The 17,189-nt window shown below is 47.3% G+C and overlaps 4 protein-coding genes across 11 annotated transcripts; 1 reads left to right on the top strand and 3 right to left on the bottom strand.

Annotated features, from left to right (window-relative positions):
* Positions 1–623: 623 nt before the first annotated feature.
* On the bottom strand, positions 624–4,492 carry LOC117837534 (protein trichome birefringence-like 12). 2 transcript variants are annotated; one of them, XM_034717203.2, is made up of 4 exons: positions 3,849–4,492; positions 2,787–2,927; positions 1,372–1,621; positions 624–1,281 (listed from the first exon to the last, which is right to left on the bottom strand). In XM_034717203.2, the coding sequence occupies exons 1-4, from the start codon at positions 4,370–4,372 to the stop codon at positions 994–996; spliced, it is 1,203 nt and encodes a 400-aa protein (XP_034573094.1). In that variant the 5' UTR covers positions 4,373–4,492; the 3' UTR covers positions 624–993. The 2 variants fall into 2 exon arrangements, with proteins under 2 accessions (XP_034573094.1, XP_034573095.1); XM_034717204.2 differs by having other exon boundaries at positions 3,845–4,390.
* Positions 4,493–4,909: 417 nt separating this feature from the next.
* On the bottom strand, positions 4,910–7,656 carry LOC117837533 (pentatricopeptide repeat-containing protein At2g01860). Of its 5 annotated transcripts, none has more exons than XM_034717198.2 (3): positions 7,098–7,656; positions 6,862–6,998; positions 4,910–6,587 (listed from the first exon to the last, which is right to left on the bottom strand). In XM_034717198.2, the coding sequence occupies exons 2-3, from the start codon at positions 6,884–6,886 to the stop codon at positions 5,077–5,079; spliced, it is 1,536 nt and encodes a 511-aa protein (XP_034573089.1). In that variant the 5' UTR covers positions 6,887–6,998; positions 7,098–7,656; the 3' UTR covers positions 4,910–5,076. The 5 variants fall into 5 exon arrangements, with proteins under 5 accessions (XP_034573089.1, XP_034573093.1, XP_072147230.1 ...); XM_034717202.2 differs by having other exon boundaries at positions 4,910–6,582; positions 7,098–7,655; XM_072291129.1 differs by having other exon boundaries at positions 4,910–6,605; positions 6,889–6,998; positions 7,098–7,655.
* A 951-nt stretch (positions 7,657–8,607) lies between these two features.
* On the bottom strand, positions 8,608–14,272 carry LOC117837531 (U-box domain-containing protein 70). 3 transcript variants are annotated; one of them, XM_072291128.1, is made up of 10 exons: positions 13,964–14,272; positions 13,252–13,564; positions 12,882–13,065; positions 12,619–12,671; positions 12,025–12,146; positions 11,835–11,939; positions 11,011–11,116; positions 10,024–10,593; positions 9,127–9,900; positions 8,608–9,037 (listed from the first exon to the last, which is right to left on the bottom strand). In XM_072291128.1, exons 3-10 carry the CDS (start codon positions 13,036–13,038, stop codon positions 8,828–8,830), a joined length of 2,097 nt encoding a protein of 698 aa, XP_072147229.1. In that variant the 5' UTR covers positions 13,039–13,065; positions 13,252–13,564; positions 13,964–14,272; the 3' UTR covers positions 8,608–8,827. The 3 variants fall into 3 exon arrangements, with proteins under 3 accessions (XP_072147229.1, XP_034573084.1, XP_034573088.1); XM_034717193.2 differs by having other exon boundaries at positions 12,882–13,564; XM_034717197.2 differs by lacking the exons at positions 12,882–13,065; positions 13,252–13,564 and having other exon boundaries at positions 13,964–14,271.
* Positions 14,273–14,886: 614 nt separating this feature from the next.
* Positions 14,887–15,944, top strand: LOC117837536 (expansin-B1). The gene is made up of 3 exons (XM_034717206.1): positions 14,887–15,192; positions 15,308–15,492; positions 15,620–15,944. Exons 1-3 carry the CDS (start codon positions 14,887–14,889, stop codon positions 15,942–15,944), a joined length of 816 nt encoding a protein of 271 aa, XP_034573097.1.
* Positions 15,945–17,189: the final 1,245 nt, after the last annotated feature.

Genomic DNA, 17,189 nt, shown 5'->3' with positions numbered 1-17,189 from the left:
GTCTTGCGGTTGTTGGTCGGCCCATTGGATCTTGTTGCACTGTTGTTTGCCCGGTTCAGATTTCATTTTCTTTTTAATGTAATCGGCAGTAGCGGTAGATAATGCTTATTACTTCCATTTTGTAGGTTTGTCAATTTAAAACTGTGCTATTTACAGTTTCAATCAGTACATGACAACATTAAAGATATGCCTAACCTAGAGTTACTATGCCCTTTGTTTTTGCGCCCTTCAGTTTTTGTTTTGAACATTTCAAAAAGATGAAGTTAAAGTGGATTATGGCAAGGAGAAGACAGGTAAAAAAACATAATAAAAAGAATGATATGTGGGTCCCTGCAGATGATACTGTGCATCGGGGAGAAATTTTGAAATGAAAATTGTGCAAAGTATCATACCTTGGGACTTTGGGAGTAGCCTTACAGAATAACAGCAACAACGCTTTTTACAAAATAGAGAATTATAATGTTACAAAGTAATACATTGCACCTTTTTCCTTGAGATATTTGTCCAGGTAGCTATCCAAAATTTGCTACCTGCTTTCTTAAGCAAAAGAAACGATCAGGTAATATGGTGATATTTTACTACAGAAAATGCGCCAATAACACTAAGCAACAAGAAAATAATAATTGAGACAAAAAAATATCACTGGCCATTATGGAAAACGTACTTGTCAAACATTAGGTTATCAATTTACAACACAGAACATTTACTAGCCGTTCGGGGCCTTCCAATGGTTGAATCCGGCCTGGGTCCTCCTGTGTGGTAGGTGGAGGTGACCTACAAGGGGATGATGTGATGCCAGCCTAATAGCGAATAACCTTGATCCACGATCAGGAGACAATGACACCTGCGGGACATTTCCCTTCTTTGAGACATCGTAATCCTCGTTGTTCAGGATCTACTCTGCTGATCCAACAGGAACTACTCCATTCATATTGAAATAAAGCTTCCTTCATTAGAAAAAAGTTAACAAGGACTCTAACTTCAGTAAGGCAATCAGCCTTTTTCCTGCTTCAAGTAATGCAAGATCTGTGCAGCCAAGATGTCGACCCATGTGTCTGGCACACCAGGCAGGCACCAATGCATGCAGTCCTGTCCATAGACGGCCACCGCATCCTTCTTGCCCAGCCAGATAGCTGGATGGGCATCAGCACGGAACTCGCTCATGTAAGTCAGGTTGAGCAACTGAATGTCTGTGCCAGCTAGGGCTTCCTCGATTGCTGAATTCACCATTCTCGCCTCTTTGTTCACTCCCCCAAACCGAGGATCAAACCAAGAGTCAAGCTGCACAAGGTTTTGTATAAAACAATAAGCAATTCACAATTTTGAAATGCATAACCTTTGAAACAGTTTGATTGACCATCAAAATTGCACCTCATGATCTTCAAGGAGTCTATCAGATACACAGCTGCCATTGTGATCCCACTCGCCTCCATAGAAGTGCCTAGGTGATTGTGTGCGCCACAACTTCAGGGTTTTCCTGGGAACCTCCCTTTCAATGTAAGAGGCCATACTATTCAGGACTACTTTCAGTCCGTCTTGCATGCCAAGTGGAGGCTCCATTGGCTTTCCTCCTTTGTAGAAAACCAGGGGAGTCTCTTTTGGGAATTTATATGTATCCCACCTGGGAGAAACGTGTAAATCATTCCAACAGGAACAATAATGATGAAGTTATGCCTAAACGATGAAGAAGATAAACCTTCATGGGTGTGGGAGAAATCTGGGTAATACACATTGAGATCAATATACAGAATGATGACTTTCAGAGGTGTTGTCAGCAAGAGAGTAAAAAGGCTCTGGAAGAATAAAATGCTGCTTAAACTGAAAGTTTTCCTATTGTTGCATATAAGAACAAACTTCAAACTTGGGTTGCCTTGAAAAATAAAAAAAATGGAAAGGATATAAAAATTGCATTCTTTGTGGAGCTCCTGAAAACATAGATCGTGTCTTTTTTCCAGTGTGCCATGGCCAGATTCATTGGGGCCAGCTTCAAGGAAGCACTAGAGCAAGACAAAGTGCCATCTAGCAGGCATAACTTCTATGAACATTGGTTCTCATTGGGGGCGACGTTTAGGACCTGAACTTTTCTTATTCATAGTAGTTTGGTCCCTCTGGATCACAAGCAAAAAATAGCCATAGAAAAAGTTTTTCCGTGTTCACTGACTGAAGTGATGTACAAAGTCCTATCTTTTTGGCAGAAGTGGGGTGTGCTGTTGAGAGCTGCTGAGTGGCGGAAATCGAGGAACAAGTTACCCAAGTGGGAAGATGGCTGGAAGAGTTCCAGAACCTAGCAAGGGAAGATCTGCAAGAAGATATTATGTAGATAGTCATTCAGCTAGCATGGCTAGTGTTTGGTGTGGCTGTGTTAGGCCAGTAGTGGTTCGCCTGTTGCGCTGGCTTTTGCTCAGCTTCATTGCTGCTTGATCTCTTTTGTAAGCTGGAAACCCCAGCAAACTCGGTTGTAAGACAACTTGTGTAGTTGTGTGCTTTCTATAAGAGCAGGGTATCGTTTCTCTAAAATAATAGTAATGATGAAGTAGTATTATTCATGACCAAACTTATCCTTCAAGAAAACTGGCATTAGCAAGTCAAGGTAACTGAAGGTTGCTCTTATTCAAGAAAGAACCTTTTATGACTAACATGACCTCAATGTGAAGCTGAGGGCCAGTACCTTTACTACTGTAAGAAACATTTGAACAATCCCATCGCCTCCAACTAAATAAGAAACGGTCTTTTCACTTTACTAGTACGCAAAAGAAAAACTTAAGGTTTAGGAACGACAAACTCACCAGTGTCCGGTGTTGAAAATTAGCACATCATAGAACTTGGTGACATTTACCCAATCATCAGCAGGGATATCAACATCCACTCTGTAAGTTCCTTTTATTCCATCCTTCTGAAGTTCTTTGGACTTCTCCACAGGCTGCCGCCTTTGTATCATCAGTTACCACCAAGTGAGCTTCATGATTTTATTATATGAAGCTTACAAAAGTACAATCCTGTTTTTTCTCAAAAAGAAAAAAAACAGGCCAAGAAGTACAAATGGCCGGGTGGAGGTTTAACAAATTCGAACTTTATGCAGCAGATAAGTAATATCCTGTGCCTTGTTGGATGTTACAGTATATCTAATCCTAATTAAGTCATCCAACCATGCAATGGACAAAGTTATTCTTTATGCAACAAAGTGCACTTAAACATGTCAATTTTCATACACTGCAACATAAAATGTACATCACAGCAATAGCATAATTAGTTAAAATTCAGCAGATAATACTACAGAGCTGACACCGCTATAGACACTGACCATGAAGCATAGAACAACATTTGCCACATATCATCCTAGTTTCTTCAAGGGAACAAAATTACCATAGGAGTTCAGTCCCTTACACATCAAATATCCTGAAGCCAAGAAAAGATCATCCAGGCTAACGACAAGAGCAACTGATCCAAATTCCTATTTATCATCTTAAGAACTTTCTCCGGAATACCACCAACTCCTAGCATCACACCCTCAAGTAATTACACCACATTGCAATCTTACCATTTTAATTGTACCTGATTCTCAGAACTCTCCTCAGTTGCATGTTTGTATCCTACCAAGCCAAGCAAAATGAAATACCTCATCTCAAATATAATTACTACTGCATGGTAGATAAATAATACCACTATTGCAAACGTAGATAAATGACCTCAAATTTTCAACCTTCCTCTTACTCACATTCGTATGCTCCCATCTCTTATCTAGGTGCCAATTTATAGCAATCTCATCAAGAAGAGTGTTCTTTAACTATGTTGAAAACTGAATAAACCGGGAAAGCAACAGCCATCAGCAGCAGAGAGCACTCACTGACGTGTACTTGGCGAGCAGGACAGCGCGGTGGTAGGCGACGACGACGTCCTCCCTGGGGAAGTACCCTCCGCGCCACGCGCCTCGCCGCTTCCACTTGCGCGCGCCGTCGTCCGCCGAGCGGAGCGCACAGAGCAACGCGACAACGAGGTTCTCAGACAGGGAGTCCCCCACGAGCCCGACCCGTCGGCCCCTGGCCGCGGCCAGGAACCCCGCGGCGTCGATTCTCGGGACGACGGCGCCGCCGCAGCGGGTGGGTGCCCAGGAGAGCGCTGCGAGCTTGGGGCGGCCGTTGCGGAGGCAGTTCCAGGCGTTGCGGTGGAAGGGGCAGGACGGGGAGTAGAGCGGTGGCGGCGCCGGGGACGGGGTCGGCACCCACCGGCCGTCGGCCGCATCGGAGAGCGCGGCGCCGCAGGGGAGCGGCTGCAGCGCGGGCGGACGTGGGCGTGGGGAAGACGTGGAGAGGAGGAGGAGGACGGTGAGGGCTATGGGGAGGAGGAGGACCAGAGGGAGGCGCAGGCGCGGCATTGTGCCCGCCTCCGTTGACAACGCGCAGACACCACCTTCTTCCTCCTCTTGGATCTAAACCGTATTCAGGTATTCTTGCCGTTGTCCCTGTTTTGGCTTTCTGCCGCGTAAAGAACTGATGCTTTGTAGACTTCTCCGGGTTAAAGGATGAACACAAATGCAACATTGAGCGATCTCCTGTCATCAAACGACACAAGTTCAGCACTGCGCAAATCTTGAAGCTGCAGCATCAGAAGTTCAGAACTTGTATCGATTGAAAACTATCAAGAGATGGATATTTGTTCATTGTCAGGTCAGAAGAAATAACTTGCAAGCATGCATTAGAAGTTTCAGGATTTCAGCTTAAGCACATTACAGTCATAAGTTCATCGTTGTCATGAAATCATCCATTACTGAAGAATAAGGGGGGCAGAATAACACGCTCCTTTCCTTCTTAGAGCGACAAATAAGCTAAATATAGTAGAAAGATATCTGTTCTCGCTAACTTCACAAGCAGCTCTGCTGCAAAAGCTACTTGCAAGCATGTGCATCCACAGATTCAGATTCAACCCACTGCAGGGCAATCACCAAATATACTATTACTACAAAGATTGTACAGATGATAAATCATCTCAAAACATGGTTTACAAAAAGAGCAATTACACAGAAGTGTGGTGTTCTGGTTCTCTGCTTGTGAGATGCCAACACAACACCCCACAAGAGAGTCAAGAAGAAAGGGCATTTCCAGTTTCAGACAAGCGTGAGAGCAGCCTCCTGTCCAGTTTCACACCGGCTGACTCGGACTCTCTGATCAGCTGCCGGCACCTGGCCAGCCTCCCCTCCGCCGCATAACCTTCGATCAGACCGTTGTACATGTCGCTGGTTGGAACAAACCCAGCCTCCTCCATCCTCAACAAGTACCGGAGAGCCCTCTCTGGGTCACGCAATGCCACACACAGCTTGACAATGACCCGGTAGGCTGGCAGGTCAAGCAGACAACCGGCCTGTTCCATTTCCCATGCCAGGGACAGGGCCTCGCGGTGCATTCCATCACGGCAGCGGCTGTGGATCACCGTTGTGTACATAACCACAGTGGGGCTCCCACCAGATTCCCTGAACCAGCTAAAAAGGCTCTCCACGGCCGTGTACCGCCGGAGTTTTATGCAGACTTTCATGACAGACGTGCAGTCCTGCGGGCGAAGCTCCAAATCTGACCTCTCACCAAGCTCATCAACCAATGCCATGGCAAGCCCATAGCCTTCAGGAGTCCGGATGGCTTCCAGCATCAGCTTCACATAGATGCTTGGGTGCAGCGTCCTGTTATTGATCCTTGCAAGTTCCAGGAGTTTGCGTGTAAGGTCTACTTTCCCTGCCCTGATGAACCCACTTGACATGGCTTCCAGAATGGCACGGCTTGCCGTGGGGACGCATTGCTCCAATGCAGACTCCACTTTAAGCTGGCCAAAGCGCGCCAAAACTTCGATGGTGGAAGCAAGAACCCTGTCGTCAGGGAACAATGGCACAGCTTTCTGCCTCTGAGCCCAGCACAATGTCTGCAGCGCGCGCTCGGGGAGTCCCATATGCCCGAGCTCACGGATGGTCAGCGACAAGGAGCCTTTTCGGAGGAACCTTGCCCACCGGTCGAGCACCGTGGAGACACCGTGCTCTGGAGGAATCGCGGCAATCTCCCGAGCAATCCCGAGTAGGAACTCCGGGTTCTTGCGCACCTGGTCGCTGAAGGAAGCACGAGGCGACAGTGCCACTCTTGTGGCAAGCCGGACGTGCTGCTTGGGCGCCGGAGCAACAGGCAGTCTCGTCTTGTGCGGTAGTGGCAATGGGAGCGCCCGCTGCTTCGCAGGGTTTGGTGGCTTCAGGGGCTTCTGACGCATTGGCCGATCGAAAAGTGCGGAAATGGCATCAATCTCTTCTTTGCTCCATCCTAAATACTCTCCTTCATCCCCATCAGCTGCATTCTTGGCACATGTCTCACCACTGTACTCGAACGCCTCAACCTCCTTGGCAGAACCTCTATCTGATAACTCTGATGAGCAAGAAATACGAGACGTTGAGGGGAAATGGCCATGACTGTAGAGTCCACAGGCTCTGAGCTTCACCAATGCGGGTGTGGGGAGCAGCCTGCTCATCAGCGCAGGGGTAGCCTTCACTTGGGGCATCGGATCAGATGAAAACCCAGTTATCTTGGGGGAAAACTGAGCCTTGAATACTGAATCCTGCACTGTAAAAGAAGGATAACCTAATCAAGAAATAGAGGAGCCATAAGATTACTACACAAGTAAATTGGTTGGTAATCCTTCATATCCCAAACCGTAGCGGATTTATGATTAAACCCAACCTACGGCAAACCTATGTATAATGCAATAACAAAGTGTACACAAAACAACAGGATGAAAATAGAATATAGAGAATAAACGTAAGATGGAGTTTGAACATCATAATTAAGTGATCAAAAATTGAAAAACAATTCTGAACATTCAAAACATTGAGCATACCAATTTTTTGGGGGTAATTGAGCATACCACTTAAGCCCTATAGCTGCATCGAGAAGGTAAATTCATTCTCCTACTTTTGATGGCTTGAAAGTGCTTCATAATTCCCTCCTCATCAAGTCCTTTAAACATCTCCCCCTCTGTGTAGAGCATCATCAAATCATTAAGCCACGATTTGTAGTCAGAAACCACACAACACGTTCTGTTCTACAGCATTTACCCAATTCCAATCTACTAACCTTTCCCCCCTTTCCCCCATCTGGCTAGCCTCAGTAGCTTGCCCTTGGAGGCACGGTGCTTCTTCCGGCTCCCTGCTCCTCCGGAATCTCGTAGAGACGGAGCGGCCTTTTCCACTCCGCCGCCTTGGTGGCACGCCGTGGGGACGAGGGAGTAGATGGGCTGCGGTGCTGCGCTCGAAACCGCGGCGGACCAGGCCACTACAGGTCCGCGGAAGACTGTCTGATACTCTCCGGGTCAGCAGCTTCGTCTTTCGTCAGGCCTGTGAGTTGCTGCCATGTCGCGGCAGCCGGGGGAAGAGGGAGCGGCTGCTCACAAATGGACAGGCATGGCTTGGATCCGCCCCTGGCCAAACTGGACTACCGATTGAGCAAGTTAAGAGAAACTGGGAACGGAAGCGTATCTCCGTGGCACAGTGATGCTCTGCGCGGCGGCCGACCGGCGGCCGACGCCGGCACTCCCTCGTCCTCCCCGCACAATGACTTCAAGTCGACACAAGCCTTACCGGAGCTGCTCGACCACCCGCCGTCGATGGAATGGAACCGCCAACGCCAGAGGATTAGGAGGGTGGTGGGAGGTCTCTCTTCTTCTGGGCCAGGCCATATGAGCTTGTGGGCTGCTTGAGAATATGGGCTATTACAGCAGCCCATGGCAATATTAGTTTTCATTCCTTCACAATTTGAAGTCTAAAGCACTGGTTATTATTTTTTGAAAGACCCTAAACCACTGGTTATTGTTACTACGACAGTAGTTGATTGCTTAAGCTCACTTTTGCCATGTTGCTCTCGAAAGTTACATGCGTTATTTGATGTTCTTTAAACGTTACCTGCACCCTCCCGTTCATGGTTAATAGGTTATCAGCTGGTTAGTATATACTACTCACCCCGTTTCAAAATATAAGTCGATTACTATGTATCTAAAATAACCTGCATTTTGAAATGGAGGGAGTACTCCTGATCCTAATCTGTACAAGGCGAAGTACTACGTAGTTACTTTGATCTTAATCTGTACAAGGCAATGACGCCTGATCCTTGATGAATAAAGTATTACTGCGCTTTTGGTCTTTGATTACAAATTTTCCATCAATTTTATTTCAATGACAAGCTAAAGGTGTACCGTGCACGTGCGTTTCTTTGGACATATAGATAGTCTTCTGACTAGCTACGAAATCCAGAAAAGCCTGGTCGTCTGCTTTTGGAGTTTTTCTCTAGGTGCTCTGCAACCGTGAGTTGGCCGTCGCCCAAGAATCGTACACCGGAGCGGCGGCCCTCTACAACCTCAGCTGACAGAGCTCCGACGCTCCCGGCTCCACCTTCTCCAAAGTCTGCCTGCGCCGAGGGATCTCCTTCTGAGCCTAGAACCCATGGTGAACTGGTGAAAGCTAAAACCTCCACCGATGAACAATGATAGACTGAACAACAGCTCCTAGATTTCAGTCAACTGGGAGGCCCCAAAGGAAAAACACCGTCCAATTGTGCTTGGAAAATGAAGTGCATTTTTCCACGCCACTCCTTATGGGAAAATCATGAACAAATTATACCACTGAATCCATATAGGTCATGTACACATCATAAAAGGGATTTTCTTTTTTCTTTTTTTGCATTTACAATTCCTCAACTCAAATGAATACCTTATCTTTCAAATATGTGCTTACGTTAGGCGTATTAGTTGGCACACCTGAAAACTCTAAAAATGTCACCCATAAAAAACGAACTCCAAAAGTGGCCTGCTGCTATCCCAGCGCAAATAGCTCTTGCATCTTGTTCTGCCGGAGGTATTCTTGGATGGCTGAACGCATCGAGTGATTCGGGATGGTGTCACTGTTTGAAAGAGTTTTGTTTGTCATTGGGGATGTGTCATGCCCACTATCCAGCCAACGTCTAAGAGCATCAGCTTCGTAGGTGAAGCCATCCGCTGCCACCTGAGGATCTCTCATGAGAACCTGAAGACAGCCAATAGCAGAAACTTAGCTATCTGATGTCGGGTAACACCAAAAGAAGAGAGACACCTTACAGTTTTAGAATGTATCACCTGAGATATTGGGCAAAGGAAATAGGATGGCATGGCAACAGTTCTACTGCTTTCACTGAACATGGATCGAAAAGATTGTGACAAAGGTACATGATCTTCCTTTATGATAGGTTCAATCACCCTCCACACGCCGCGTTGAAGATCAGGGCGTTTCTGCCTGCTGAGCTCCGAGCACTGCAGCCCGATTCTTGCGAGCTGCTCCGCCTGCACCAGAGGCCACTCACCTGCTGAGTGATCCAACACAGAATGCAGGTCATCATCGTTCAGTGCCCCCTGCACCACCCTTATGAGGCGTAGAGGCGCCATTCCGGTCAAGAGCCGCAGGATGGTAACACCAAAGGAATAAGTGTCAGACTGTGGAGTAAGTTCCCCTGTGCCAAAGAACTCTGGGTCCATGTATGCCGGTGTCCCCATAGGCTGGGAGGTGAAGTGCGCGTCGCTGCCAGTGACACTGGACTCCAGCAAAAGACGGGAGATCCCAAAGTCGCTGACCTTACTCAGTAAGTTTGCATCCAGGAGGATGTTGCCTGGCTTGAGGTCCCCATGCACAACAGGATGAGGCTTGTGCTTGTGAAGGAAAATCAGTGCAGAGCAAACCTCCCTGATGATTCGGATGCGCACCTGCCAAGTGAGTGGCGGGGTGTTGTCAACACAGTTCAGACGATCTTCTAGGCTTCCATTTGGCAAGAACTCGTAAACAAGGGCAGAAGCTTCAGGACAGGCTCCAATAAGGGTGACTAGATGTGGATGCCTCACTCTACTGAGTATCACTACCTGCAAAAATAAATTAGAATGACAAAACTTGTTGGATTTACTCTTACGCCATGTTGTGCCAAACTGCCAATGCAATGTTGTATATGTAATTACCTATATAAGATAGCAAAAGAAGCATTTTACCTCTTGCTGAAACTGTGACTGGGCATGCAAGCTTTCAGTATCTAGTATCTTTATAGCTACTGTAGTGCCGCGAAGAAAACCTTTATAGACAGATCCAAATCCACCTCGACCAATGTTAAGTGAACGGCTGAAGACCTGGGTAGCCTGCTCCAACTCCAGCAAGGAGAATTCAGAGTTCATTACTCCATAGGCACAAGGTGCTGTGAGCTCTTTCTCCATATGCATGTCCCTTGCCTTTTTAACCGCATCATCTCGCTCCCGCTTCACTTTACTGTACGCCAACTTTAGTGACTGGACGAGAGGATCAGACACTCTCATGCTCTCTCCTAAATAGCTGGCGATAGAGTCTGACTCTGATATCTGGTGTTCCAGAAGACACTTCTGCTGGTTTGCCTCTTGCAGTGCACTGGCATTCTCCTTCCATTGGTATCTGTACCAATCAAGCTCATTTTGGAGCATTAAAGTTGCTTGCTTCAGAGATTCTGTTTCTTCCATTTGCTGAGAGAGTTCTTCCTCTGTTTCCTTTCTTAATTTCATTTCCTTAATATACATATATTCCAATCTTTTAGCCTGCGAATATAATTAGAAATTGTTGGTAGAAAACTTTGTCAAAGTTCAGGACACGTACTGTGATCCAATTTAAACTAAATCATGTGTGAAAAAAAATATGCAACACCCATGAAGTCCTTTTTCTATCAGCAGAAGTAGTTCCTTCTCATAAGTTGTAAGCCAAGACCACATTGCTGTAGTTCTTGAAATTTATCAGTGTGTTCCAGAGCATCCACGTTATCTGGTATGTCTGAAGTTCAGAAGATATAGCGCATTCATCTTGTGTGAACACTAAACAACTGGGAATTTTTATTTATTTTAGCCCTTTTAAAACTAATATTTTAGTAATAACCTCTCCCGAACAAAAAAAGACTTGAGCATAGAAATATTCAATATAGAAAAGTAATGCATATGGATTATGCCAGAAAATGTTAATACCTCTAAATTAGGTTGAAGAAAACTTTGGACATCCATCTTTGGGTTTCCAACACCACAAGATGGCCGCGCTGATTTTGACTTGGTCAGTAGGCAGCAATTTGCTTCCCTGGAAAAATTCCATCCACTTAAGTGAAGAAAAAAACATGCTAGTGAAATCAAAGATTTGCTCAAGCTTCAATAAACTTCTAACACTTATTCAACTGAGAAATAAATAATAGAGATGTTACTCAATAAAATACAGATAATAGTAAGCAACAAGCTGCTAATCACCTATTAGAGTAAGTGGCAACTGCCAGCTCAATGATAAGATGAACAACTACTCTTAACATGATAGCAGTAAATACGGAAATAAAAGCATACCTTAACCTATTCAGAAATACACAAATCACATGCTAGCTGTAAACATATTCGTTTAGCCATGAATTATGTCATATGATCAGTTTGTCGTGGTCTAGAGTCTAGGTTATCAAAAACTTGTCATCCTTTTGTTGTGAAGTATGTACAGCATTGCAGTGAAGACTCAGTTGATAGCAACGGTTAGGGTACTAAATCGCAACTTTTTGTCCAATAAATATTTGGATTTTGGGCTAGGATATTCCAAATAAATGATACAGAGTCAAATGGAGTAGGGGAAGTTTTTAGTTAACAAACGGAAGTTTCAGCTATATAGTTGTCTATACAATGCGAAATTCAAATTTCAGATTACCAAGACTTTTATGATGATTTTCTTAGTTATGTGAAATAGCAGCACAAAGTTGTATAGATCAACACAAGAGAACTGAAGCTAGAATTGCTGAAGGGGACAGCAGGTAACTCAATCCTACCTGAAAAATACTAGCTTTCCCTTGCAAATAAACCATATATTGCAGTGTGACTGAGCTTGTTGCATCACGCTCATTGCTGTCTGAGACTCTGGTGCTTTCATTTTCCTGGACAGCACAAACAAACCATATCTTCTTCAAGATCAACTCTGATTATGTGTCATAATAGTTTTTAATAGTAACAGAGAGAAACCTCCTGTAATGTCTATCTGCAGCTGCACCCATAACAAGTTCAGTGACCCCATATATTTTTATCAGATGAATAAGGCCTTCATCGATCTTGTTGAATAGAAACACCCGTTTCTCAGCTCTAACCTGACCAGGGCAGAAAAGAGAATTTACTTGCTGTTAAACAGAAACTGTGGTTATTGCTCTATGTGTGTGCTCTTTACACAGATTAGTACTTAAATTGTACATTGGTACTTACTTTTAGTCATCAAGATGCATGTGTTTTCTGGATGAGCTCAGATAAGAATAAATTTCAACATATCAAAATGCGGGATTCAATCACACCCAAGTTCATACTTGATTTGGTAGCTACTGCCTATTACTTCTAATTTGTATGTTTAGCTATTTAGTCAATGTAAAGCTGTGTATTTACATTCGATCAGTATATGACAATTAAATCAAAGCCTAGAGTTACTAGGTACTTCATTCTTTTTTTCCTTCATTTTTTTTCACATAATATATATCATGAGTACTGTCCATGAGATTGGACTGTGTAATGCACCTTTCCACATAAGCTTTTACAGTACAATTAAACAAATACAAAAGTAATATCTTGCACCTTTTTCCTTGAGCACTGATTCAGGTAGCTGTCCACAATTTGCTGCTGGCTTTCTTCAGTACAACAAAAGGATCAGGTAAGACAAATAGACTTTACTACAGATAATAGTACACTAAAAACACTTAGCAACAATAAATAATAGTTGAGGCCAAAAATATCACAGCAGGCCAACAACAATAGACCATGGAAAATTGGCAAGAAACAAGTACATATTTTGCACAAGACGCTGTCAAATTCTGAGCAAGTCACTGCACATAACTAACCAAAGTTTGGTGCAGTTACTATGTGGATGATGATGATCTCTGCGCCATCAGATGTATGGTCCATAACCCAAGATAGTATAGACTTGGCATCCCTTGGCTCCTCAGGAATTGCAACGAACACCTTGTCTCTAAAAAGGCTCTTCTGCCTAAGCATCATGCGTGCAACTGATAAAGTGCTAAGGCCCTGGAGATGGACCAGAGAGATATGGTATGGTATCAACCAGTTTCCTTTTCGGATGACTGATATATATAGAAAGAATTGCCCGTTTGACAAGGCAAAATGAGATAGGTTAATGCTTCCTGTGGCAGAGAGAGAGTTTGAACAGTCTAATGTGCATGATTTGAAGCATCCTTTGTCTCAATAGCTTACCACAAGTATTCTGCTGACTGTCACTTCATTTCAAGAAATATCGGTTGAATTTTCTTTCCTGATTTACATGGAGGAGCTCTGTTGACTAGGCTAGTCGACTGCCTGCATAGAAGGTACCCCAAGTCTTCTGAAGACCCATTCAGATGTCAGTAAGTCCAACAGAATGAATGAATGATGGATGTATATCAGTTTTTTTTCCCCCTGTGAATATGACAGGCAGTTCGTGCTACATCGATAGTACTGGAAGAACTCCACTTACATTTGCCTTCCACAGTATTCCCTAGTGAAACCATTGCCTTTTTTCTCCCCATTACTGTAAAGTAAAGGAGCTGAATAGGGTGCGATAAAATAAACCCAACAGTAAACAGTCAAAGCAAAAGACAGAAATGTCATCTAAAGAATTCAGAAATGTCATCTAATTCGATTATAATGCAGGAACGTAAAGGCATTACACATTCACCTCCAGCTATCTACAAGAGCCAGAAGACGACTACCTACCTTAGCAAAGCTAGCATAACATCTTGCAAAAAAAAAAAACAGATCTTCATCGCAGAAGATTAAAAAAACTACTGGATGCATTCAATGAATGGTAAGGCGAAAATTAATCGTGACGATCGACGAACTAGGTTCGAATCTAGCCATGATTGAACAACTGGGAAACACCGCTAGTGACTCACCAATACGAAATGACTGGGAAGAAATGAGGGAATACCTCTCTGAGTTCAGGCAAGCTCAGTACTTATGGTCCGATGTGGATACGGACTCCACAGGTTCACATCACAGCGCAGCAGGCTGCAGGCCAGAGCCCCGTACCGTCGGTTCCTGAGCGTGGCTGACGGTGGGCCATGGGAGTGGATGCGCGAGCGCAATGGCGAGGCCACGGGCCCATCATCCTCGGCAGGAAGGCTCCAGTGCTCCACTGCAGCGGCGCGAGGGGGAACTGGGGAAGCCATCGCAAATGTGGCGCTCCGCCGCTCCGGTGAGCGGCGGCCGGCGGGGGTGCCCGGTCGCAGCGCAACGGCTCGCCACGAGGCCCACGAGGCGTGTGGTTGTGTTGGGCTGGTTGTGTTGGGCACCTCCTTACGGCACAATCTGGCTGGTTGGGCCGGTCGTGATGGGCTGAGTGGGCCGAAAGGAAGAGCAGGAGGAGTGGCGATCCAGCCAGATATTAATCGCTTGAGGTAATCCGATATTAAGTTCTTATAGGTAATCCCGAGCACGATATTATTGGCTTATTGCTAATAAATACCAAGGTAGCCGAGAAGAGAAACCAACATTCCATCTCCACTCGTGCGAGAATCAAATCTGCGAGGATCCGATGGCGATCGTAGATGGAAACCACCGAACACAGACGCCGCAAATACTCCCAGCATTTAATCACCATAGATCGCATTCGCGTGCACGGCCGGCCGAACGCCGGCAGCTCCGCCGAAACAGCCCCCCCAAACCACGCGCCCGTACGTGCGTTTGAAACCAGTGGCGCTCGCACGTCGCAAGTCCCGACGATGCCGGCGGCCGCCCGGCCACCCTGCCTCTCCAGCCTCCGCTCTATAAGTAGCCCGTCGTCTGTCACAGCTACGCACGCACTGATCTACTATACACGCACATTCGAGTCGTAAGAGTAGCAAGATGGGAATGGGATCCCTGCCCAATGTCGTCGTGGCCGCGGCCGCCGTCGTCCTGGCGGCGCTCGTCGCCGGCGGGTCGTGCGACCCATCAGCCCCCAAGGTGCCGCCGGGCCCCAACATCACGACCGACTACGGCGGCAGGTGGCTCGCCGCGAAGGCCACCTGGTACGGCCAGCCCGTCGCCGCCGGCCCCGACGACAACGGCGGTGCGTGCGGGATCAAGAACGTGAACCTGCCGCCCTACAGCGGCATGACGGCCTGCGGCAACCTCCCCATCTTCAAGGACGGCAAGGGCTGCGGCTCGTGCTACCAGGTACGCACGTGTCAATTAAATTGCTTGACTAGCATACGTGGGATTGGGAATGAGATCCTGAGTTCTTGACGAACTTGATCAATGCAACGAACTGTCCGTTGCCGCGTGCGTGCAGATCAGATGCGGTGCGCCAGAGGAGTGCTCCAACAAGCCGGTGACGGTGTTCATCACCGACATGAACTACGACCCCATCGCCCCCTACCACTTCGACCTCAGCGGCACGGCGTTCGGCTCCATGGCCCAGGCCGGGCTCGGCGACAAGCTCCGCCACCGCGGCATCATCGACCTGCAGTTCAGGAGGTCCGCCATGATCCATCATCATTAGTTCATTACTACTGCTCGATCAAATAATTAAAACTTCTTCATGATCTGTGTATGCGGTATCCCTGTACGCATGCAAAAATAATGACATGGACCTTGCATGCAGGGTGCGGTGCAAGTACGCGGCCGGGCAGAAGATCGTGTTCCACGTGGAGCATGGTTCCAACCCCAACTACCTGGCTGTGCTGGTGAAGTTCGTCGCGAACGACGGCGACATCGTGCAGATGGACCTCAAGGAGAGGGCGTCGCCGGAGTGGAAGCCGATGAAGCTCTCGTGGGGCGCCATCTGGAGGATGGACACGCCCAAGGCGCTCAGGGGGCCCTTCTCCATCCGCCTCACCAGTGAGTCCGGCAAGAAGCTGGTCGCCACCGACGTCATTCCGGAGAACTGGAAGCCCAGCACCGTCTACAAGTCCAACATCCAGTTCTAGATTTCTGCCATGCTCATCTAGCATGTGCTGTTAACCAGATTGATGAGGTTTCTGAATTCTTATGTAATCGGGGTCGGGTCTATAGATTTCCATTTGGCACTAACACTACGGGCCGGCCTGAGCACGACACGAAGAAGCACGGCCCAAAAACAGCCCAGCTCGTGAGCCATCGTGCTAGTGCCAGGCACGGCACGGCGTTAGTGCTGTGTCTGGGCCGCCAATTTGGCCCGTAGTGCCGGCACGAGCACGGCACGCTTAATGGGCCGGCCCGCATAAGGCACGGCTCAAACGGCTATCAGCCGTCGGATCCTCCTCCCCGCTCCATCCGACCGTTGGATCCGACCGTTGGCGGGGGCGTGTATATAAGGGAGGCCGAAGGCACGCGCACCCCCCATCCGTAACCCTAACTCATTTGCGCCGCTCCTCTCTCTCTCTCTTCGCTCGCTCTCCTCTCTCTCTGACTCTCTGGCTCTCTGCCTCCCTCCCCGGATCCCCTCCCTTCTGCCCTTCTCCTCCCCCTCCGGTGGCCTCCGGCCTCTGCCGGCACTTGCACATGGCACGGCCATGTATACTCCTATCACCTATGGCTATTCTTGATCTCGCATTCTCGCTTCGCGTCGTCCTTCTCGTCATCTCCATGTCGGCCTCACCAGGTCTCGACCCCGTGTCGATCTCGCCGGATCCGCATTAGAACTCGCCGGATCCGTAGTCGGTCTCGTTGGATCTGTGCTTCGTCAACGTCGCCGGCAACTCCGGTGCTCCGGCTATCAAGGTAGGAAACCCTAACCCTAACCCTAACCCTTGCTCAATTGACCCCTTATCCCTAACTGGCTAATCCTAACTCTTGTTTTTGTGTAGCCGTTGAGGAACCGGGGCGCGGGCGTGTGACGATGGCCGGATCCGACGACGACGAGACGGTTCAGGGTGGGTCGAACCAAGAGAGACGGCTTTGCGGGTTGGCCGAAGATGATGACGAGGATGACATGCGCGAGGATGCCGCCGAGCTCTTCGGCCGTGTGGCTCAACCTCCCATCGTCCTCGAGCCATGCGATGACCAAGCAGTGGACGGGGACGGGGAAGAGAACAACGGTAAGCGCTCATGCCCCTCTACCTCGGCCGTGTGGCTTGATTTCAAGAAGATATTCAAAATGGTGAACGGTAAGAAGGTAAGGTATGGAGCTAAATGCATCCATTGCTCTAAGGAGTACTTTGGGCGCTTTAGTGGTGGCACTGGTCACCTCACCC

This window comes from Setaria viridis, chromosome 9, assembly GCF_005286985.2.
Source record: "Setaria viridis chromosome 9, Setaria_viridis_v4.0, whole genome shotgun sequence".
Lineage (NCBI taxonomy): Eukaryota > Viridiplantae > Streptophyta > Magnoliopsida > Poales > Poaceae > Setaria > Setaria viridis.
This window is presented reverse-complemented; position numbering and strand designations above follow the sequence as displayed.

What these genes read in the sequence shown, in the direction of transcription:
- LOC117837534 (XM_034717203.2), bottom strand. Translation starts at nt 4,372, where the DNA reads ATGCCGCGCCTGCGCCTCCCTCTGGTCCTCCTCCTCCCCATAGCCCTC. An exon ending in ATTTTCAACACCGGACACTG is followed by an intron (nt 1,622 to 2,786) that starts GTGAGTTTGTCG and finishes CGTTTCTCCCAG; the next exon opens with GTGGGATACATATAAATTCC. An exon ending in GACTCCTTGAAGATCATGAG is followed by an intron (nt 1,282 to 1,371) that starts GTGCAATTTTGA and finishes AACCTTGTGCAG; the next exon opens with CTTGACTCTTGGTTTGATCC.
- LOC117837533 (XM_034717198.2), bottom strand. Translation starts at nt 6,886, where the DNA reads ATGCTCAATTACCCCCAAAAAATTG. An exon ending in CAATTACCCCCAAAAAATTG is followed by an intron (nt 6,588 to 6,861) that starts GTATGCTCAATG and finishes CTTCTTTTACAG; the next exon opens with TGCAGGATTCAGTATTCAAG.
- LOC117837531 (XM_034717193.2), bottom strand. Translation starts at nt 13,038, where the DNA reads ATGATGCTTAGGCAGAAGAGCCTTTTTAGAGACAAGGTGTTCGTTGCA. An exon ending in GCAGATAGACATTACAGGAG is followed by an intron (nt 11,940 to 12,024) that starts GTTTCTCTCTGT and finishes TGTGCTGTCCAG; the next exon opens with GAAAATGAAAGCACCAGAGT. An exon ending in TCCTTTGCCCAATATCTCAG is followed by an intron (nt 9,038 to 9,126) that starts GTGATACATTCT and finishes GGCTGTCTTCAG; the next exon opens with GTTCTCATGAGAGATCCTCA.
- LOC117837536 (XM_034717206.1), top strand. Translation starts at nt 14,887, where the DNA reads ATGGGATCCCTGCCCAATGTCGTCGTGGCCGCGGCCGCCGTCGTCCTG. An exon ending in GCTGCGGCTCGTGCTACCAG is followed by an intron (nt 15,193 to 15,307) that starts GTACGCACGTGT and finishes GCGTGCGTGCAG; the next exon opens with ATCAGATGCGGTGCGCCAGA. An exon ending in ATCGACCTGCAGTTCAGGAG is followed by an intron (nt 15,493 to 15,619) that starts GTCCGCCATGAT and finishes CCTTGCATGCAG; the next exon opens with GGTGCGGTGCAAGTACGCGG.